The sequence below is a fragment of the Epinephelus lanceolatus genome, chromosome 16, assembly GCF_041903045.1.
Source record: "Epinephelus lanceolatus isolate andai-2023 chromosome 16, ASM4190304v1, whole genome shotgun sequence".
NCBI classification, from domain to species: domain Eukaryota; kingdom Metazoa; phylum Chordata; class Actinopteri; order Perciformes; family Serranidae; genus Epinephelus; species Epinephelus lanceolatus.
This window is the reverse complement of record NC_135749.1, coordinates 26,394,649-26,418,291: the sequence shown is the minus strand read 5'-3', so window position 1 is coordinate 26,418,291 and position 23,643 is coordinate 26,394,649. Positions and strand designations below refer to the sequence as shown.

Sequence of the window (23,643 nt, the reverse complement as noted above, 5' to 3'; positions counted from 1 at the left end):
AGGGCTTTAGTTGCCTCAGTATTTGTCAGAAAGATGCACAACTGGGCTTGAATGAAAGCCATAAAGGTCCACTTTAAAACGACACCTAACACAATATTATAAAACACTGAAAAATGTCCTGCCCATGAGCCTAAACCAGGATGTGCACCAACGTCTAAAATGCAATTTACTTTAGGGGTGGTTCACTTCATGAGCTGGTTACTGTGACACAGCTGCCACTCAGGGATGTGTGTCATACCAAAATATCATCTACAGACATGGGCATTTTCATAAATTATTACTAAGTGTTGCCACCTTGAGTGGTGCTGAAATCTGGTCTGGCCCATGGTCTAATATCTGGCTTTAGAAATGCTGGGAAATAGAAAAACTGGGGATATTTGTATCATAAAAGCAGACCAGCATTAAAATATAAAACTTGGAGACACACAGCATGTAACACCGTGACTCATTCATACATTAAAGTTATTTAAATGAGCTTATTTCGATTTATTTTACTGCATAAAATGGCAGTGGCGACTCACCTGGAGGCAGTGTGGCGGGGAGGCTGTCTGGGTGTTGCTCCTCAGAGGGCGTGTCGCCTCGCCACACCTGAGCTCTGCATAACTGCTCCACACACAAAATGAAGCAGCACGAGCAGCTGTCAGGCTGTCATCTATCAACAAGTGCCATCCGCGCGGCTCTCTTCCTTTCCGCGACTGTTTTCATCAGCTTTTAATGAACCGATCATCAGCGGAACTGTAGCTGCGACTCGTGTAAACACCCGCCGGTCCCGCTGCGTCCTCGGTGACTTTAGGCTCGGCAGAGATGGCGATGAGTAGTACACCCAGGAGGTCACTGAAGAGTCTGTTCTCCAAGAAAGAAGTCAGCCACGATGACTCGGTGGAGAAGAGTGTGGACAAGAATGAAGGACAGAAGAAGAGATTTCAGTTCTTAAAGTTCAAGTCAAAGCCGAAGACTGACCCTGGCCCCGTGAAGGCTGTTCATGGGAGCCAGCAGCTGCTCAGGTATGCATGCAGAAAGTCATGAATATGGCCATTTTTCATGCCTGTGCATGTCTCATGTGCAGTGACATAAAGCAGCTTCTGAAGCCTGTAAGATAACAGTTTTAATGTATGTAGCCTACAGCTGCTCCAAATGTATATTCAACTTTTTCAGATGCATCATTGACCTTTAGCTTTCAATGAACCCATGCTGTTGTTGCAGTCTTTATTAGCATGCACCAATAACACACAAACATTATGCATCTTGTTTAAAGTCTGGGCCTTTTAGATTGATGCTTTCCAGTTGAGTCTTTACTTGTGCTGAATGAGATCAGTAACTCAGATCTCATCACACAGCAGGCTGTCCACAAGTCAATGTAGACATTTATCACTCCATAAAGTATTTAATGAGGTTAATGATGGCTGAAAAGGGTCATTTCCTGCACCGTGCCAAATCCATTCCCTTAGAATTACCATGACTTTGTAGATGACTGAGCTGATAGTGATTTAGATCACCCACAAGGACATTTCTGTCCAGACAGGACTGTCGAAACGGGGACTGTGAAATCCATAAAATTTAGTCCATTCTTTCAGTCATTATGAAACCGTGCAAAAGAGCAAATGAAATTGGAGAAATTAAACCTTGTTCGGTTATCTAAAAGCACGCAGGAATCTAGGAACATGCAGTAAAACAGCTTATGAATAGTTTCAGAAAAGTCAAACATTGCAGCTATAGCACTATTAGTATCAGTCAAAGACAACATACATGATCAATTATTTGTTGTATTTAATCATTTGAGGGGCCAACAACAACTCTTATACTCTGATCATGTTATTTAAAGCTGAACAACTAGATAAATAATTTTGTTTAAACTAACTGATTATCTGTTATTCGTCATTTTCTAAGGAAAAAGACCAAAAATTCTCTGGCTCTGGCTTCCTGGTTTGTTAGTCTTCTGTAATACTTGAAGTAAATATCTTTGGCTTTTCAACTGTTAGGTGGGTGAAACAAGCAACTTAAAGCGAACTCCACTTGTGCTCTTTTCTTGGTTTTTCAGGTGGAAACACCCATTCAGCAAAAAGCAGTGACATAGGTTAGAGCATTCATAATGATAATGAAAGGACCACCTGAAAAATGCAATATCAGTTGAAAAGTACGCTATATTTGGAATGTTTTCATCGTTTTATTTTGCCATCAGACGGCTTTCTGATAGGGTACTGAAGCCGTTGGGTCACTCTCATCAACGCCACCGGACATCTTTTACAAAAACAGTAATTTTACCTCACAGAACACATGAGTTGCTGGTCTACCGCTGCTTGATTGTCAAGTTTGTAGCAAATACCTCTTTTAGGCTCTGGAGCTTTGGTCTTAATCAACATTGAATCACAGGAAGGGGGCTGAACATAAATGCTCAATAATGTGCTCAGAATCTGAGACGTCACTTGACAAAGCTGTGAAACAGAAGTAAAGGAAAGGAAAACTAGCGCCAACAAATTTATGATTTGTATTAAGATTCAGTGTGTCTGTTGCACAGGTGTGAGGCAGCGCTGCAGGATGGTCTCCCCCGAGCTGTCCGCCCTGTTAGCTCAAGCTAATGTAGCAGCAGCGGCTAGCATCCAACACCAAGCCGTTAAACTGTCCTAACAAACTCACACCCACACTGAAATGACTCGACTCTCTCATTGAACCCGTTAATGATCGTTTGGTAACATTAGCTAGGTAAGTTCGTCCTGTCACTGCGTGTGCGGGCAAACTCACCAACTGTCAGCGCAGTGCGGGGCTCAAAAATTTGAAAGTTTGGATTTGAACACATGGAGAACACTACAGGGAAGCTACAGAACGATAAAAATGGCTTTAAAAAGACAAAAACAAAACTATTTTCTGACATTTTAAACACCAAACAGTTAATTAACTGAGAAAATAATTGGCAGAATATTTGATGATGACAATACTTATTTGTTGCATCACTAATATTATGTAAAAGGCATTGTAAACAAAATAACAAGACACATTTGTGTTGACTACAAAGTAGAGACTGTCTGATGCTGTTCTTTGTTAACGGTGTATAAAACAAACAGACAGAGACAAGACACGATCCCTGAAATGTGGTCATTTGTACTTATAGTCATGGAATTTTAGGCATGAATGCCAGAGGCAGGCTGTTTAACAGCTGAGCAATGAAGTCATTATTGTCAACAGAGCTAGAAACAACATCCCCTAGACTGCGATGTGCTCATTTCTAAACCAAACTGGCTCCTTAACAAGAAAAACAAACATATTGATCGACTTAAACTATGATCCTTAAACAAGGATCAGTGGTTCTGAATTACTGCTGATATATTTGTGATCAGCCAGTATTGACAGATAGGTCAGTCCAACAGTCCAAACTAGTGTGCTGCTTTAGTTCATCACTGCTGCTAACAGTGGACCGTACTGATAACACTGATATACCCTAATTTATCTTTCTGCTGTCGGAACCACAAATGGGCTAAAATGTTTATTCCTGTTGATATGCAACACTTGCAAACATCAAATACAGGCACTGCTATCACTTACACAATATCTCTGCCAGGCATTGCATTTTCACCACTTGCAGCCTCACCCTGGACCTGTATCCATGTATCTTGATTGTTTAACAGTGCCGTATTATTGATGCAAAGTGAAAACATCAATACATGATGTCAACATTAAGATATGCCTTTATTTTGAAAGTCCCATGGCAGGTCTGTGTCACCATTTCTGTCCCAGCACGCTATCTTCCTTAATATTCAAACTGTGCTTGTGGCTTCATGCCAGACAGACAACGGCAGGCAGCCAAGAAAATGACAGTGGGTCTCATTCACCAACTGTTTTTAAAAAGAACATTTTTATTAAAACCCACTTGTGCAAGATTCTGACATTGACTAGTGTTTTGTTTATGTGGAATTTGTTCTAAGGTAAGAACAGAATCTGCGCACACTCAGGAGCACTCTTATGCGTATTTTGTGCTGACATGTTTGTGCAGAATAATTATTATATTTTACACAAATATTTTGATTGTTTTACAGCAGTTATTATAGTTAACATTACCCTAACACTTCAGATCATACTAGTTATGTTAATGGGAACCATGCCTTCTAATAAATATTGATTGATTAGGCCGGAAATTATCACAGGCAGGTCAGGCGGGTGGGACAAAAAGTGACAAAGCAGCAGTCTGAGTAGCCTAAGTTATTAATAACTTACAGAAACATGATGTGAAATCTACCTTCACCTTCTCTCCCCCTGTCTCTGTCTCCCTCTGAACACACACAAGCACATGTTGGAGACTCCTGCGCTGCTCGTTTCTGCCCTCAGTCCTGACCTTTGTGCTACTGTAGTGCACACAGTTCTTAGTTTGTGGGCCGGGGGGTTGATTAACCTGTTTTGTTAGCATCCCATGTATCTTTTTGTCTTACTTTATATGTACTCCCAATGCTACGAAATATGACAGCTTTTTTATAATGCTTGGAATTTGGTGCTCCACTCTCCAGGACTTGGGCGTTCTTGATTCAATTCTCTCAACTTCTTCTTCAGTTTCTGTGCGTGTGCACAGGGCCCTGCAGTGTCATGCCTTTTTATGGGAACTTGCAGGGCGTTTACCTATGCTAATGAGGATCAGCTAGCATGTGCTTTCATCTTGCAAGGACAAGGGGATTCATCATTGTCAGAACACAGGTGCTAGCAAGTCTTGGGTTTCAGAACAGGTCAGGAATCTGAGGTAGACTTTGCTTAAGACCCTTTTTAAGAACAAATTCGAGAAAAAACTGAGGAAGATATTGGTGAATGAGGCCCAATGAGGATATTTACATACACATATACATTATTTTTTATTGTGCAAAACAATCATGACCCCTTTTTGGCGATGCTATCTAGCAGCTTCTGTCTCACCACTTTCTGAAAGGCTCGTGGGTTCCGCACCCCCTTTATTGCAAAAAGTGTTGTGCTCCACCCTGTAGCACTGGCATAGATTAAAAACATCTTGCCCATCTTGGTTTTGAATCTATAAAGGCTCAGGTTAGCTACCCTAGCTCTGGTATTGTGATTCTGGGCTTCTTCTAAGATAACTAGGGGTTCTGCCATTTAGGACCATATTAAGCTGGATATGATGCACTCTATCCTCAACTAGGAGCCATTGGAGCTCAAAGAACTAAGACCTGCTCACATGACTCCTGTGATCCAGCCCTAGCACTACTACCATAATGTTTCATGCTACTTTTAGTTTCTGTTTCAAGGCTTATTGAGGCCCAAATATGATGAACTACCAGCATAGTCCAACTGGCATCAGACTAAGCTGTAAGCCAACAGCCAGTGTCAGCAAATATTGTATCGTCTTCCAAAGAGTTGCTTTTAAAGCCACTTAAAGAGCTTTTAAAATTCATTTTTTAAGCATTCAACAAATGAAGAATGTCAAATGTCCTGGATGTTGACAAAGGACTGTATAAACCGTACACTATGTATAAGCAAAGGGGTGTGTAGATACACACAGGTGAGGCTGGGGTTGAGCCTCAAGTCACATGACAGGACAATGTAATCATGTTGTTCATGTGGTTGTAGACCAGACTGAGTGACAGCTTGTGTTTGCACAAGAAAAAAAAAAAAAAGATGGACTGGCAGTGCGAGAACTGCATTTGCACACAAGAGCTGCACACAGGGGTTACGCAAGGGTAAAATTTAACTATGCACACATTAATTTAAAAAGATAAATACAAGCTTCATGTTAATATTAATTTTCATGACAAAAGTATGATACATTAAAACAAAATGAAAATGATAGTGTTATTTCCCTGAGCAGCCACTAACATCATTGGAGTTTGACTGTTAATAACTTCCTGAAAACATTAATGAGCTCCTATATTAAAGTGGTTTGCAGTGTATGAGTGTACTCCTTAGTTGCTGACATTGTGGATGAATGCCCTAGATCAGATTTAAAGCCAGACGTAGACTAAATCTGTTTTTGTTTTTAGTTAAAGATTAAGTTTTAATCCATGTCCAAGGTTTTATCAGACATGGATTTGAGGATTTTAGGGTCTAAGAAATACATCTTAAAGCTATTTTGTTTGTTTTGACTTCATAGCAAATTATACAGTTCAAGGGGATGTCAAAGTCATGTTGGACTTATTGGAAACTGTAATTTCTAAACTATGAAATGACAGAGAAAGCACTCAAGTTGCCTTTTCAAACAAGTCAAACACACCCTGAGTTTTAGTGTCAAGGTTTGGTCGGCTTTCGAGTGAAGATGCGGTTTCAAAGAAGTACTGTTGAGAAACCTGCCGCTCCGCATGCTTACTGCATTGTCTAAGAACTACTAATCAATTACAACACAGATACACACACTCACACACACACACACACACACACAAACTATCCTTGTGGCCAAGGATACATCCGCAACATCTTAGTCACAGTTGAAGCTCAGATGTCTCAACTTAGCTGTCTTTATATATCAGGCATTATTCAGAACAATGAGGTCAAAGTGAGTCACTGTATTGTGGAACCTGTCTTTGTGTAGGAACTGTGGTTACATAAAGTGAGTTTGCTGCACTCCTCTCGGTAGAAATATTTGATCATCCTCAAACATTTTTATTGAAGCAGAGTGAACTAATGATGTGACCTAGCCTGCATTGTTAGTGAATGTGAGTTGAAGTACATGGAAACATGTACTGTCCCTGTGTGTCCCTGTGTATCATTCTGGGTCACCTCTCCAGATTCTGAAGTTTTTGCGGGCAGAACTCTCAATGAAATAATTTTTTCCTTGGGAGCAGTTTGTGGAGTTTGAGTTGCTGGGTTGATAACTGATCAGTTGATCAGATCAGAGGTGATTAGATCAGATCGATTGATGAGAAGAGCAGCTGTTGCGGGAGCGAGTGAATGCAAAAGTGTACGCCCAGCTCAGTGAACGGTTAAGTTTCACTTTCACTGCGCCTGGCGTTCTGCTGCTCCGACTGTGCCCAGAGTACGCTCTGCACTCTGAGAGTGTGGTGCAATTAATAATAAAACGGTGCAAATATTCCAACAGTGCTCCAAAAATGGAAAATCAATAGGTGGCTGTAGATGCTGATGTAATGGTGGGCTGCCACAAATATATGAATGTGTGGATTCCAAGAAAGCAAACTTAAAAATATAAAAGAGAAAAGGGACTATATGCATTTAAAAAGCAGAAACTGTACATTTACCATGAAAACATAAGTTTATTTTAAAAAAAGACACAATGCATGTAATGAGCGTACACTGACTGGCCATTCCTGAATGTCTGAAACCGATGCTGGAGGGCTACTTGGAGCGTCATAGTTTGGCCACAAGCATGGCTGGAAGCGTGTTAAAAAAATGCTGGAAATATCCTAACGTATTGTAAATACCCACTGTTGTTGTTTGTTGGTCACGGACACCTGCTGTCTGCTTCTTGGCAACCGTATCGCCAAGGTGTTACACCATCCACTATCCCTTTCTACTCCTGATCAGAAAGTCAGCTCATATACATGCTATCTGAACTACATAACATAAGGTGCTTAAATGATAGTATGAAATATAGTAACATAACATATTGGCCACTTGCAGAAGTGTACTGTAGATTGCAAACATTTTATTGCTGCAGCTGAGATGTGTGGCTAGTAGCTTGAGGCTACATCAGCTGCTAATGACTTGAATCTTCAAACTGGACATTCAGCATTCAAGTTGCACTGTGGGTAATATAACTGTCAGGTTCTGACAAGGAAGAAATAAGATGATGCTCGTATCCAAGTATCAGACTAATGTGTCACAATACTTCAGGACTCCTACGCAACTTAATTTATGTTTCTGCTTTATTTCTTCAGATCTTTTACATCTGGTTTTTAAATCATTTTAAACTTTTTTTTTTGTAGTTTTTTTTTTTTTTTTAACAGTGCTGCATTTTGTGAACCATTTGTCTGGAATTCATCCTCAGGTGGCATTTTGCTTTGTTTTACTCTTGTCCGGCCAGTAGTGACAGGCTAGGCCACAAAGCAGTAGAAGAATTTATGGAGCCGGATTCAGTACAGTAAAAGAAAACTTTGTCAGTAAAATCAATGGTGGACCTAAAGTAGTTAATTGGAGAAACTGCTGTCGAGTTTATTTCATATCTGTTCCATTCAGTCTGCTGTTCAGTGGAAGGATCACCTCCGTCTCAGCAGACAGTATTCAGTAATTTATTAACATAATATTGAGTTGAACTTACCTTGCATGGTTCTCTACAGAGAATGACAGTGGAAGCAGCATCAGTTTTGTATGTATTTAAAGTCGAGTGAGCAAATGACTGATCATGAGTCCCAACATCAGTTAGTTGTTGCCCAGAAAGTGATAGCTGTGTGCTCTGAACAATGAAAATAGTTAAACATTAACTTTATTACATCCCTTTCAGGCAAAAGCTTGTGTGATGATAGTAGTGCATGTGGGAATACAGCAGTCAGCAACAAAGTGATGCTGTGTGGCTTAGCAGAGAGACAATAGACTGTAACTGTAACACAGAGTAGGAAGACCTACATAGTTATCTGTTATCTCCCTTATATTTCGGTTATGCACGTCCTACACACATCAGTGTGCCACCATGCTTAGCCATGAACACAAAGGTTAACAAAGACTGTTTGAGCTCCTGCAGAGGAACCACAGAGTAAACTCAGCTTCCCAAAAGTTATTTTTGCTGTGACATTCCAGGTAGAAGTCATCCAACAGGACCTTAGAAGTCATTTACGTGTTTGCTGAGAGTTAAACGAGCAGATGGATACCTCTCTTGTGTTTGCAGTAAATATGAAGGTGGAGCTAGCAGTCGAGTTAACTTAGCTTAGCATCAAGACTGGAAACAGAAAGCAGCAAGCCTCAAAGGTCAGTGGTGTTGTGGAGGGCATACGCAGGTACGGGGTATATTCACCTCTTCTTTCAGTATACCAAAAAGCCATTGGAATAAACACAAGGGTATACCCACTGTCTCCTTAGTAACCATACCCATCTAACTAGTAGTACACCCACCTCATAAACTACCACTACACCTCTGTCGAAGGTAACAAATTCTGGCCCTAGCACCTCTATAACTCATGCTAGCTGTTTTTCCTTGCGTATGGTCTTTCTGCTAAGCTAACCAACAACTGACTCCAACTACATTTTAATGTACTGACATAAAAGTGAATAAGCATATCCAACCATCAAGCAAGGAAACTCTGTCTGTCTTTCTGTGTCCTTCACATATTTCGAGAAGTGTTCGTCTGATCTACTTCTCACTTAGTAAGTGTATTGCTGGTTACCCGGTACATTGTTGAATTTGGTGCAATGTGGACTCGCGGCACGTTCCATATGAATGAACTTTGAATAAACAAGCAAGCAGTGCTCTTTGGCTCTGTGCAGCAGTGGGGGCGGGGCTTCAGGGCTCTACGGAGAGTGACGTATGTCGTCTTAAAGTGCACTTAGCTGGTGTTGCACCTGTGTTTCTGGCTGCTGCAGCTGTTTTTCTTTGCCATATTTACTTATAACTCTAATTACTTTCGTGACAGCAACAAACCTCCACGAATCAAATCCACGCCCTACTTAATAACCACAGTAGTTATATTAAAGCAAGAGACTAAATTGATACGTTTAGTGTATTTCACCTGTGTTTGTGACTCTGAGGAGCCATGCCAGGTGTGTTTTTCAGTAGCCGACATAGTGATCTGGGGGCCGAAAGCAAACGTCATCTTGCTTTACTTTTTACCCTCTCTTAACTTGGAGTGTTGGTAGGCTTTTTGCAGTGGTAGAATAAGTATTCCAAATTTTTTTTTCCTGAAGTAAAACTATTAACTATTAATGGCAAAACTATTAATACCACAAAGTAAATATCTATCTATCTTAAAGCAACTCTTACCTTTCTTGCATTTCATACAGCACAAAATTTAAACATCCACAACTCCCGCCTCCCTCCAAAGTCCCATCCCCCTCCTCCTGCAACTCCACCTCCCTCCAATGGCCTACTCCCCCCCTCCTCCATTACGTCTGTGATAGACGTAGGCATTGGCAAGGTAACGTTACATACACGGACAAGGAGAGCGATGAGGAGAGTAACGTTACTACCAAGTCAAACGCAACCCCGGAGTTTTAAAACTCAACCGGAGTCAGTGATGACTGATGAGTTTTAGAATAAGGTTACAGTGCTAACGTTAGATAGTAGCATAATGTTACGAGTAAGTGGAAACACACAAGGAAGATATTGTTAATGTTTCAGAGGCTACATTTGTGTCTGTTAGCTAGCATTCGCTAACGTTAGCCGTTAGCCATTAGCAACTGAATGCTGTGTTGTCATATAATGTCCTGCACAGTCAAACGCAACCCCAGAGTTTTAAAACTGAACCGGAGTCATTGATGACTGATGAGTTTTAGAATAAGGTTACAGTGCTAATGTTAGATAGTAGCGTTAACGTTACTAGTAAGTGGAAACGCACAAGGAAGATAACATTAATGTGTCAGAGACTACACTACAGTAGGCTAACGTACGCCATTAGCAACTGGATGCTGTGTTGTCATATAATGTTATGTTATATTAGAAGCAAACTAAACAGTCAAATGCAACCCCGGAGTTTTGAAACTTATCCGTGGTCAGTGATGACTGATGAGTTTTAAAATATAACGTAAATGCTGACGTTAGATATTACTGGTGGCTTGGGATGTTACGCAAGTGGTTACATCAGTAGGAGGCCTCCACGTGGGGAAGACAGACAGGACAGGAGAAAACTCCGACCAATCATTGCATTCGGTCCAAATGCAATGATTGATTGAAGTTTTCTTAGAACCATATGAGAATGGTATAATTATGAGTTTTTATCCCTGGTGGAATTCACTTACATTTTAGTGTGCCGTCAGCTTATTAATAGCATTTTAACCTAAACAAAGAAAAGCGCAAAATTTCCAGAAACATAAGTGTTGCTTCAATTCTAGTGTAATGAATAATTATGCATCACTTTTAATTATTTGTGAATAAAATCTAATTCTGCAACATAACTACTAACATCTTTCTGTCAGATAAATGTAGTAGTACAGTGTTTTTCTGTGAAGTAGAAGTAGTATTCATTGAGAAGTAGTATATCATTGAGTTGCATATTTTTTAAGTGCTTCTTGGTACAATGAGTAGAATAACAGTGTAATTCAGTATTGTTAATTTCTAAACATCATAATACATCCACTGCTGTTTGGGCTGCAGATGTATTGCTAAGGACCCAAAGAAGCACATGTTGACTGTGAAGTTGTTTGTATTGGCGGTTCCGGAAAAAGCTGCAACCAGCAACAAGCATATTTTAAACAGGCACTGCACCAGTTTCCAAAACTGTGAAACCATTTTTACAAGGTGACCATGATGGTACCCATTTTCGTCCATCTGCATACTGAAACATGATGCGTTGCGGCTATGGCAAGTGTCTGCCAGTTTGCAGAAACAGATGCAAATGTGTGAGTTTCATCGCTGTAGGCCTCCGCTGCCCCGCCCCGCCCCCCTCCCTCCCTCCCTCTCTCTCTCTATCAGTCTTGTTCTTATGCAAACAAACATTACCACATTTTATGGCACATCCAGCCAGCAAAAGTAAAGAAAGCAAACTTGTCTTGTAGTTACATCCTGTTGAACTTCATCCAAATCAAGATTCTGTTTTTCAGAATGGCAGGTGTTTGTATTGTGGGTTCACAAAGTGAGAGTCTTTGCATGTTTCCTTGAGTTGGCATGTAAACACACGTCACCTAGGAACCAAGATATGATGCATCCTCTTATCTCAGCATATCTTTTCGGAGCCCAAAAAAACTGCTCATTTGTCTCAAACACTCATTGTTAATTTCTTAACTGATGAGCAACCTGCTGTTGTGCAAGGAAGAAAGACAAATACACAACACTTGGTAGCTGTTTAAATACAAAAACTGTGTGCACGTGAGTGTGTTTGTTTGTCTCTTTGCATGTATGTGTGTCCATGTGAGCCTGTCATATTATATAACAGTCTCAACTCCCAACCATTTAAGCTGCATAAGGCCTTTAAAGATGGAAAAGAAAAGGTCACGCTCCCACATGGTGTGAGCTGTCAAAAAGATAGATTTACTGATACTTATCAATTCTGAATATTTGAAACCGTTTTAATACTTTCGCTGAGATACAGCAGCGCTAACTGCACTTTCTCACTCTGTCTTATTGTTAATGTTTACTACAGTCAGTCTGCTATTCTCTGCTACTAACCACGAAAAGAAAGGTCGTTCTTTTCATGTTATATTTATCTTTTAATTTTAGAAAATGATGTCCTCAATGTCAGTTTTCCCTTTGGTATCAAAGATGGTGTCAAATATCAATCTGTTTTAAGTTATTGTATTGAAATTAGAAATTCCAGTATTGTGCATATGTTTGCTGTGTGCACACTTGTGAATATGCATGGATTTTGGAGTCACAGTGGTCTATCGAATGTGGCGCTCCCACCATACACTTATTATGAGACAGTGGCCCCTGGGCACAGACATGTGAAGGCCCCACCACCTCTCCTACATGGACACCTTGCCTCTTTTTGTTATGTTGTTTTTTGTCTCTTTGTAGTTGTCAGCATCTTTTTGTGGTTTTGGGTCTCTTTGTGGTAACTTTGTGCGTCCTTGTGGTTGTTCTGTGTTTCTTTGTAATCGCTTTGTGTCTCTTTGAGGTCATTTTGTGTCTCTTAGGGATACTTTTTTGTAGTTGTTTTGTTTGTATTTGTAGTTTCTCTGCATCTCTTTGTTGCCTTATTGTGTCTCTTTGAAGTAATGTTGTGTCTTTTTGTAGTTCTAATGCATCTCTTTTGTGCCTCTATGTCGTCACTTTGTGTCTCTTTGAAACTTCTTTGCATGTATTTGCGGTCATTTAGTGTCTCTTTAAAGGTCAATTTGTGTTTCTATGAGGTATGTTTGTGTATTTTGTGGTCACTTTGTGTCTCTTTGTAGTTGTTTTGTGTCACTTGGAGGTCATTTTGTATCTCTTTGAGGTATGTTTATGTAATGTTTGGTTGTTGTGTGCCTCTTTGTAGTTCCTTTGCATGTCTTTGTTGTTGTTTTGTATTTCTTTAAAGGTCAAGTTGTGTTTCTTTGAGGTATACTTGTGTCGTTTGTGGCCGTTTTGTGTCTTTCTAGAGTCATTCTGTGTCTCTTTGAGGTACACTCGTGTCTTTTTTGGTGGTTTTGTGTCTCTTTGTGTTATCTCTTTGTCATCATTTGAGTGTCTTCCTGCTCGACACGTGTTAGAGTGAAATGTTGCCGGTGATGTCAAGGGGGGCCCCTGATTATTTGGGCCGCGGGGCCTGTGTCAGTAATTCATCCATGGCTGCCTTTAATGTTTGCTAGTCATTTAGCTTTCTGTTTCATCCACCCGCACAAGGGAAAACAGCTTTTGTGTATGAGGTCACTTTTGTGTCATGTGTCTGTCATGTGCTGGCAGCTCATGAGTATTGATAAGCCCCTGCAGCATCAAACACATGCCGACATCCAGGGACATGAGACAGTAAACAATTCTGATGAGGCCAAAAGCCTGAAGTGGACAAAAATGTAATTATCTTAACTAAATAATCTTATTTAGGCTTCTAGCTAACAATTTCTTATTTTAGGTAATGGCTAATGTAGTTCCCAAACATGTTTTTATGCTCATTAATTTAATCCTGATGGCATAATTAGCCTTTGTTCTACACAAAAGTCACACTCAACATGGAATGCTGCTCCAAGAAACACACAGTTACTCTCTGCTTAGCTGGTTCAACATTCCCAATGCAGTGATTCACTTTTCTATTTTGCTCAGCAACATATTTCCTCCCTCCTTTGTTTAAAAGCACTGCATATACTGCACAAACAGGATGATATGTCTATAGTCTTCCTATTGTATATTGCACAACAGTTCATCATAAAAGACAATCTCTATTCACATACTTAGAAACAAACAGTACATCACTTCAAAACTCACATTCTGCTGTGGGAAACATTTAATAATCTTATTTTAGATGATAAATTAATAAAGACTTCACTAATTTCACATTTTACCTGTGCACCCCTCAGTGCTGCTGAGCCCAGTAACAGTGCAGAAGATGGAGGGACCTGGGTCGACAACATCGCCTCGGACAACAAGAAGTTATCTCTCTATGGCACCTCGCCCAGGTCAAAGGTCAGTCAAGCTGTCTGCATTGTTGAGATCTTTTTACATTAGACTAGATGACCATCAGTCCACCTATTTTTCGCTTTTGTAAGGTAATTCAAACAGCGCAGTCAATTAGGAAAGATCTTTGACTGGATTATGTCAAGGGATGTGTGTTTCTTTGTTTGTGCAAGTGCTTTAGTAAGCCACATGCCCACAACACTATACTTGTGCATTGAAAAAAGCATCATCCAGTTTATTGGAACCTAATATGAGTACTTATTTGGGTTGGATACTGTTCACATTTAAACCGATGCAGTTCAGGTGCCTTTTACTGGCCACGGAGTTCAACAGGAGGGCTTCCTGGCATCAAGGCGCTTCACAATGCTTCCGCCTCCTGTCTGAACCTGGCGTTCTCACCCAGGTGCTTAGGTATCGAAATCCAGCACTGATTGATTTAAAGGTCCAGTGTGTAATGTTTAGGGGGGGTTAAGTGGTATCCAGGGTTGAGGATTGCAGATTTAAACCAGGTCAGACTTCTTCCAGTTAGAAATTCTTCAGTGTTTATTGTTCAGGAGGTTTTTACCATGAGCCGAATTATCCACAGAGGTGTCTTCTTCTCCAAAACAAACGGACCAGGTGATCAAAATGGCTTTAAACACTGAATAAAGCAGTTTTATGTTACAAATCAGCGTTTCTACAATGCCGTTTGGTATGTTGGAGACAGCCTGCTAGCCTATTATCTGCTAATCTGTGCTCACCTTTTGTCTCTGATAACTTAAGATCCACATATTCTGGAGATTTTTACTGGGAGCTGAATTTTCCAAAACAAACTGACCTGTTGATTTAAACCAGTGAAAACACAGGATAAAGCAATTTAATGTAAAAAAAAACAAACAAACAAACATCTGTTCTCTCAAGGCTCTTGTAGCGGAGAGGCTGTTAACTACAGTGGCAAACATGATAACGTGAATGGCCCTGTTTAGAGACAGTGTTTGGTTTGTCCATTCTGGGCTACTGTAGAAATATGGTGGTGCATCATGGCAATCTCCATAGACAAGGACCCACTCCCGATATAAATGGCTCATTCTAAGGTAAAGAAAACAAAACTGTTCATATTTTCAATTGATTATATATTTAAGAACACATTCTTGTTATATTATATTAATTTCTGCCAATATATCCGCCTAAATCCTGCACACTGGACCTTCATTTGAATCTCGGTTGGTACCCTTTAAAGTCTCGAGTTCGGTGCTTAACCCTAGTACTTACAGTATATCTTTGTTTTAAAAGATTGCCCTTTGATTTTAAAAGAAAAGCAGACAGTGTTTTGCAGTAACAGTAAAATAATGTATTGGCACAGCATTAGTCCAGGTATTTCAAATTTATACTACGTTGGTTACAATATGTGTTTTAGTTGATAGACTGATATAAATTACAATGTCCCAATAGCCTGATAGGACCCCATCGGCATTGGTTTCAGAGTCTTTCCAAGATATTAACAAGATAAATTCCTAAAAGGAAATCTTACTCAAAGAAAAAAATGTTTGACACCTCAGGAGAGGCAGTTTCCAATGGGCTCCGCCTTCTTCTGATGGCTGGGGGTGCAACTGGAGTTGAGAAAAGGCAATAATGAAGACTGTTTTTATAATCAGCCGTTGGTTTGCACGTACAGAAGCAACCGCTCTACCATTAAACTTTCTGTGCAAAAGTTCTACAAACCAATATTAAAAGAGCTGAATCCAAATGGATTAAAAGTGTTGAATTTTCCTGAAAATCTACAGTGACTGGAACAAGAGAGGGAAGCTTCAAAGAGATTTGAGAGCTCAGTTAGCACTGTGCTTCTGAGAAACCAGCAAATCAGCCTCAAGGCAAATCATTTCAACATTTTTTACTAGATTCTTGTTTACTGCTTCTTCCAGCACAACTGAATTTTATGTGTCGGAGTCAGCAGTCTGCTGTGACTTAATGAGACAGTTGGTAACTTTATGAAAATAACTTTGTGTCATATTTGCTGATACCGTCACTCTCAGTACATGAGACAGATAATATGTGTCAAAAAGTTGTGTCCCTCCTCCTACTGCCTCTAATGGCATTTACTAGAATCTGCTGTGGGGAACTGATAACAACCAATCAGAGCCAAGGAACGCAGCTGTCGGTTATTTCAATCACTGCTTGTGAAGTGGGGTCAAACTGTCAAACTAGGCAGCGCTGATCAAATATGAATCAAGATCCTGTGACTGCATTGCCTATGTCTCATCTCAAATGTTTTCAGGAACATCTTTTAGTGTACTGTTTAGCTGTAAAATGAGAATGTTTGTGACCCAGCTGCCATGTTGGAAACAGTCAACCCTAAGTACCAAGCACTGCCCACCAGCCAGATCAACTTTATCGTACAATGCATTGAAACATGTTTCTAAAAACATCTGAGGGGAGAATTGGGCAATGCAGTCACAGGATCTGGATTTACATTTAATTAGAGCTGCCTAGTTTGACAGCTCGAACTTCGACAGTTCACAAGCAAGACTCCTCGGCTGTGATTGGTTGTTCTTGTTCTTTAGGCCATTAGAAGTGCTGCAAGGCAAAGGAATAGGCAGAGGAGTATGATTTGTTCATCACAGATTATCTGTCCCATTTAGTGTGAATACAGTGACAGGTTCACCAAATGTATTTTTTTGGCACTTTGAGACATGTAGAGAGAAATACATTTGTGCTCTGCAAAATAGATTTAGTCATCCTGTGATCATCATTCATTAATAAAATATAGCCTTTAATTACACAGGAGAATTATGCCCATAATTACAGGTAATGAAAATATGTCGACTGTCCAGTTCGACTTGCCAATCAAAAGCTGATGGCGGATTGCCAGACTGGTAACCAGTTTTAAAACTTAGTGCTTTGCCCTGCCCTGAAATTACCAATTTCCCTCCGCTGTTCATATTGCCGCCACCATCTGCAGTGCTCAATTTGGAATATCTTGTCTTGTTTGTTTGTTTTTAGCATTTATTACTGTGCCGTATGTAACACAATATGTTCACCTGATTTGACTGATCCATCATGGTTCTGAGACAAAAGTATTGAATGACTGCGTTTTAAACTCTATGTCCTTCCTGATATTAAGACAAGACAAACTTTTTACTCTGGATGTAAATGAAGCAACAACACCTGAACCTTTGAGAGCTTTCCTCCTCTGCTGCCTGGAAGGCTGACGAGATGATATTCAGTTGAAACTTGATATGTCACTCCCTGTGGCGACAAATGTCAAGCACATGATTGAGCAAGTTTAGATAAAAACTCTCAATTTGCTTTCATCCCTCAGTCTTTTCACACTCCATCTAACAATACACTGTACATAGAATACCATAAATCACATTTCAAAGAGGTACTCTCACAATGGTTTCTTCAAACCATCCCTAAAATCAATACTCTTGTTGTGATGTCTTCGATATTACAGTCATGAGTGTATTCATATTTGTCTGTTGTTCTCAGGTAGCAGGACTTGCTTGTAGGTTTTCTCTCGGTACACTAAAGATGCCAAAACCTGTCTGAACAAGAATGTCCTTGGAGGCAATTTTTTCTGTCTAAATGTTAAGTAAAGCAGCCCCCTGTTTGGTGACTTCATGACCCCCTCTTTAAGGGTAACTGGTTTGTAGAAACTCCCTCGAGGTCTTGCTTGCACAATCATAACCGGCTTACACTCACAAGCGCACACCCACAGACAACTCTAATGTGCACCATGCACATACGCATAATCTTTATGATTCTATTATATTTATCCAATGTTATTATTTAATCACACTTAGACTTAATAACCACTCATATAATCTCTATTGGGTTACACCCACAGAAAGACAGGTGACCAACATACAGGACTGCACACTAGAGGGCAGCATACCTCTAAAAATAACACACAGTCTGTTCAAATTCAATGAAGTCAAGTGTTGTTGTTGCTTACTTTATGTTCACAATGACAGAGTTTTGTTTCATCTGTGTGGTGTAGTGGTAGTTGATGCGGTGGGTGTACTTCAAGGTAGATGGGAAGGTCACCAAGGAGGAAGTGGGTTACTCTATATATTCTAATAGTTTTTTGGCTGATAGATAGACAGACAGACAGAAAAAGAGGAGGGTACGTATGCCTGTGTATACCCTCCACTACAGTGCATATATATGCCTGCTGAAGATATGACAGAGACAAGAGACATTCGCCAAAGGTTTTTTATTCCTTCCAGAAGAGGGCGCCATTGTTTTACTAAACAGGAGTGTTGTGTTAATGCTCAATTCTGAGCTGACTGCTTTGTAGCTGAGACCTGCAGCACAGATGGCCCGAGAGAACATAGTGATCCCACTCATTTGTTTTACTTCTTAAATCGTAATCCATTGATATGGCAGATGCTACCAACAGAGCACCATATGAGCAGGAAACTCAGGAGATGAATGTCGTAGATGTAGGCGTATGTGTTTAGGACGTGTCAGCTCTCAAATAAAAGTGATGCTAACCAGAAGATTTGAAGCCCTGCTTTGGATGTTAATAAATGATGCAGAATGGGCTTAAAGCCTGATGTTACAGATTTTAAAAGGGGTTTTATAATGCATGGCAGCTGTGTTGTGGGAGGCAACCTTTGGTGGACATGGGTCATTTAAGGAATTTAACATTAAAGCAGCAAGGGAAGATTATTTTGACAAATTTAAGGTATTTACACCATAACTTGTGCATTAAAATTCACAAGAATGCAGGAAATTAGGTATGTAATGGGGACCTCCAAACCTCCCACCCGTTATGTACCCCCCAGTGTTGACAAGAAACCTACACCCTTGAGCATGGAACACACACTGAACTGCAGTCTCGCCTCTATTTTTTGTGGTCGTCTTGTAAACCTAAGGGATGCATACTTTCAACAACAAAAGTTTGTGATTGTGCAAGAATCCAGAATTGAATTGAGGATCATTCAGGTGAAATGTATCACTGGCCTCACTTCAACAATACCTCGTCTTAGGCATGCACCATCAGTCGACAAGAGCACCCCATTGGCCTTTGTCTAGCTGCATAGCGCTGTCTCCCTAGAAATTATGTTTATATACAACTAATTTGAAGCAGCAAATACATTTTAAGGAAAAGTTAATGCAGAGTAATTACGTTTTCTATTAACATAATGAGGATATGTTGCTAATTATTTGTACATGGTAAATCCCAAGAACATAATACTGAACATACCAGCAAAATGTTCACTGACAACTTATTTCATGGGTTTTACACTAAAATAGGCAGTCTATACACAATCTACTCATGACATAATGAGCATTATTTTTTGTTATTCCCTTTTTTTGAACATTTAAATAACAGCACACTCTTTCTTTAACCTCAACCAAAACACTATTGTTGCCTAAACCTAAGAAAGGAATCTGGACGCGACCCCATAAGTCTGCTGTCAAGGTCCTGTGCTTTGTCACCACAACATATTTATAATAATGAAGTTATATAATCTCAGCTAACACATGCTCATGTGGCCATCTAACAGCCGTGGTTTCTTTCTAACCTGCTTGCCAATCTTAAATTTACAAAAACAGTGAGCGCTGTGGCAACTACTGTAACAGTAGTTATTTTTTTCACTTTTTTTTAAATGAAAAAAGGCTTTAAAGACTCATTTACAGACTAAAATAACACAGTTTTTGCAATCAGCGATTCAGAAAAGCATTTGTTTTATTGCTTATTAAATTTAATGTATTATTCAAAAGCTTTTTTTTAACTGTATGTTAAATTAAATGGAAAAAAAAATCAGTGTTTTCAATGGTAGGACCTGTAGATAAGTAATAAAATAAAATTCACAGTGATAAATAAAAGTTTAAAAGTGTTGTTTGTGGCTTTTTGGTAACCTCTGGTTTAGTATTCTGTGCTTATGCACCTTAAAGCTACAGTTGGTAACCTTTATTAAAATAATTATATGTCATATTTTCTGTAACTGTCACTATAGTTTGAAAGTACATGAGACAGGTAGTCTGTGGAAAAGTCCCATGTTCCTCCTCTTCCTGCTGCTTCTAATGACATTTGTGAGTAACCGCCATGTCCGCTCCTGAACTGTGGTCAAACTGTCAAACTAGGCAGTGCAGATCAAATATGAATCAAGACTCTGTAACTGCGTTTCCTATGTCTCACCTTAAGTGTTTTCATAAATATATTTTAGTGTACTGTTTAGCTGTAATATGAGAAAGCTTGTCAGGAATACAACACATAAATAAAACATTCTCATTTTACAGCTAAACAGTACACTAGAATATGTTCCTGAAAACATCTGAGGTGTGAAATAGAGAATGCAGTAACAGAATCTTGATTCATATTTGATCAGTGCTGCCTTGTTTGACAGTCTGACTGCAGTTCATGAGCCCTGATTGTCGTAATTGACAGCTGTGTTAGAGACTCCTCGTCTCTGATTGGTTATTATCGTTCACATACAGTAAGGCCATTAGAAATGCTACAAGGCAATACAGCAGGCGGAGGAGTATGATTTTTATGAATATAGAGACAGTCTCAGCGAATACTTTTTTTTTTTTTTTTTTTTTTGTCAATAAAAGTTACCAACAACTTCAATGTAGACTTCAGGTGTGTCCACCCACTACAGCCTCAGCTATCACTCCACTGTGATTATTGTCTTCACTTCTCATACATGTCCATCAAAGAAGGAAAAATCTGACAGGCACACCCAGTTAAAAACCTGGCTGATGGCAGTGACAGAGATGGTGGGGCCTCCTTTGTCATCGCGGCTCAACAAAACAACACATATTCACCAGGATAGCATCATCTTTATCTTTGCAATCAGTGTTTGCTTGTCAGGAGCATGCTCGAGTGTCTTTTTAAAATGTCTGACAAAGAACACAGGAGTCACACCAGGTGCACTCCCAAGATACTTTGAAATCTTTTTAAACTTCTGTCCTGCCAGATTTACACTCATCTCAGCCACTGAAACAACAATAGTGACACCCTATGTCGGTTATGACTGTTACCAGCTGCATGTGTTGTTTGCTGTAAATCTAGGACAGAAAGTTGTGTTATTTTTACTTTTATCAAACCTTCCAATTATCAGCATATGAGCCAGCAGCTACTAGGTTTATTAGATCATGTTCTACTAGTCTTTCATATTTTTTAAGGGTGGAGCAGTTTTTACTGCTTGGAATGAAGTTAGGGTGTCAACATTTCTTTTCTTGTGTACCGACTCATAATGTGTGCAGTGGAATAATTTTTCATTGTGCAATATCCTCATTCTTATCACTGAAAGAAGCAGTGTTTGGAAGCTTCTAATTAAGCCTTAGCAAGTGCTTGGTTGGGTTAGGTATGTTTGGTATGTAGGGTATGAATCTTCCGTTTATACTTGATTAAATAAAAAGTCCTTTAGGTTACGCTCGTAATTATTAATCACGATATACAATATTGGTTAGGTAGAGTTCTAGATGCTTTTAGAAACATGCCTATTGTCTCGAGAATTAATATTCACCTCGAAATTCTGTCTTGTTTTCTTCATTTCTTCCTCCCTCTCTCTCTATCTCACCTTCCAGGCCTCCATCCTGCCCTCTTCCTCTCAAGCCAAAGCATTGAGCTACTCAGAGTTGGACCTTCGTAAGCCCAAAAGGATTGCTTCCTTCTCCTTTGGTTTTAGAAGGAAGAAGAAGAATGATAATGAAGAGAATATCTCTAAGAGCACTACTGTTCTGGATAGCCCAGGCCTTGAAGAGCCAAAGGAGGTAACCCCTTTCCCTAAAATTCAGGTGTGACAAATAATCTTTTCTTTAGAGGTTCTGTATGCAACATTCAGAGCATTTGTAGGGCAGCAAACAGCTATTTGCTACATAAAGATGTAGTGCAGTAATGGTGCCCTGAGGAGGCCACCTTCCCTCTGTATGTTGTAATCCAAGTTTATCTGGTTTGTTGTGGTAAGCTGGTCCAGCTATGCACGTATTTGTGTGGATCCCATTGGCTAGCTAATTGCTGCCGCTCTGCACTGTGCTCATACGGTGGTTACTGCTGATATCAAGACTAGGGGTGAGTTTGTGTACAAAAATCTCTAAACGTTTAGAGTGGGTAATTTTTTTTCGTGTAAACGTGTACATGGATTTCACCACTGGGTGGTGCTATTGCATTATACCAGTAAAGCCCCAGTTATCCGAATACCAACCGAACGGGCCATTTAACCAACGCGGCGTTTTAACAGAACAGAGTATGTATGCTACTGACCTGTTGCCAAACCCGGTCTCACACCATTTCTTGTCATATTCACAGTTGTTACTGGCCAGCCCTTCACTTTAAGACGGTGGCCATGTGGGTGTGATGTAGTAGATGTTGTGGGTAGTAAAGCAGCATATAGAGTGTACAGATGGGAATGCACCGTGAAAATAGTACTGTTCATGCTACGGGTGGTTGCAGTCTGTTTACAGTGTTTAGATAGGCTCCAGTTACAGCATCTCTGTGAGAAGGCCCTGCATTATGTTATGTTATGTTTTCCTGCTGTAGAGGAGAAACAAATGTGCTTCTGCATGGACGTCAGTTCTGCATCCTCATTCTTAAAGCAGAGTTGGTCCGGACTCCTAGAGCTAGTTACCAGCAACGAGCCAAGTTGTAAAGATAATCTACAGAAAACCAGTGTCTCCCAACTACGGTTCAGCGCGCCAGACTGGAGAAGGTAACACAATCTATCACAGTTAGTCAACAATTAGTATCACCCCCGTCCCCCCTAAAAAACAAACAAACAAAAAAACGTTTTTTGTGTACTACTTTTTCATAACTGTTTATGATCTCAAACAGGTGTACACGTGTACATGGACTCACCCCTAATCAAGGCGGCATCCAGCCTGGCACCCGTCCTCTGATTCCCTCGGTTAACACTGTTGCATTGTTTATGGAGTTAGCACCTGCTAATTGCCGGATCAGACACTACCATGTTGAGAACATTGTGCAGAGAACTTGAAGAACACTCTGAATATTGCATAGAGATCGTTTAATTTTCCAACTTTGGAAATTTGGTGCAACAACTTCCTATCTAGTATATGGTCATATTGTTTTGTCTGATTTATCCAGTCTGTGCCTCTCCTGTATTAACATTATATTTATGCAGTTACCATTGCAGAGTTAACCATTTGTTTTTCTGAAAGATAAACACAGTACGTTCTTTCAGTGAATGGATTATTGTTTTGATCCAGATGGTCACAAGAATCTTAAAGCCCCGATAATCTTTAGTTTTATAATATTAATATTTCAAATTAAAGTGTGAATTGGGTCAATTGTGGGTTTCAGCTCACTGATTGGCTGTTTGGTCTGTGAATGTACTGTCTTAATTCACTCTCATATCGTTTTTGGCCACAGCAAGCAGCTGTTCTCAATGAAAAAGCTCTAAAAACCCACTGTGCAGTACCTGCTCAGCACCAAACACCAGAGAGACAACATTAGCAATTAGTTGGTGAACATAGTGGAGAATTTAGCAGGTAAAGGGACAGATATTTCCCTCAGGCTTTGCATTCACCAGATGGCCACAAACACAACTCCCAATGAATAATAATGTTGTTCCGTAACTACT

General features: G+C 39.9%; 1 protein-coding gene across 1 annotated transcript in view; it reads left to right on the top strand.

Annotated features, from left to right (window-relative positions):
- Nucleotides 1–600: 600 nt before the first annotated feature.
- Nucleotides 601–23,643, top strand: part of crybg2 (crystallin beta-gamma domain containing 2) — a 68,550-nt gene continuing 45,507 nt past the window's right edge. Inside the window, exons 1-3 of the mRNA XM_033636917.2 lie at nucleotides 601–1,004; nucleotides 14,011–14,116; nucleotides 21,632–21,817. Coding sequence (XP_033492808.2) covers nucleotides 805–1,004; nucleotides 14,011–14,116; nucleotides 21,632–21,817 — 492 coding nt within the window. The 5' untranslated portion in view covers nucleotides 601–804. The remainder of the gene's footprint in view (nucleotides 1,005–14,010; nucleotides 14,117–21,631; nucleotides 21,818–23,643) is intronic.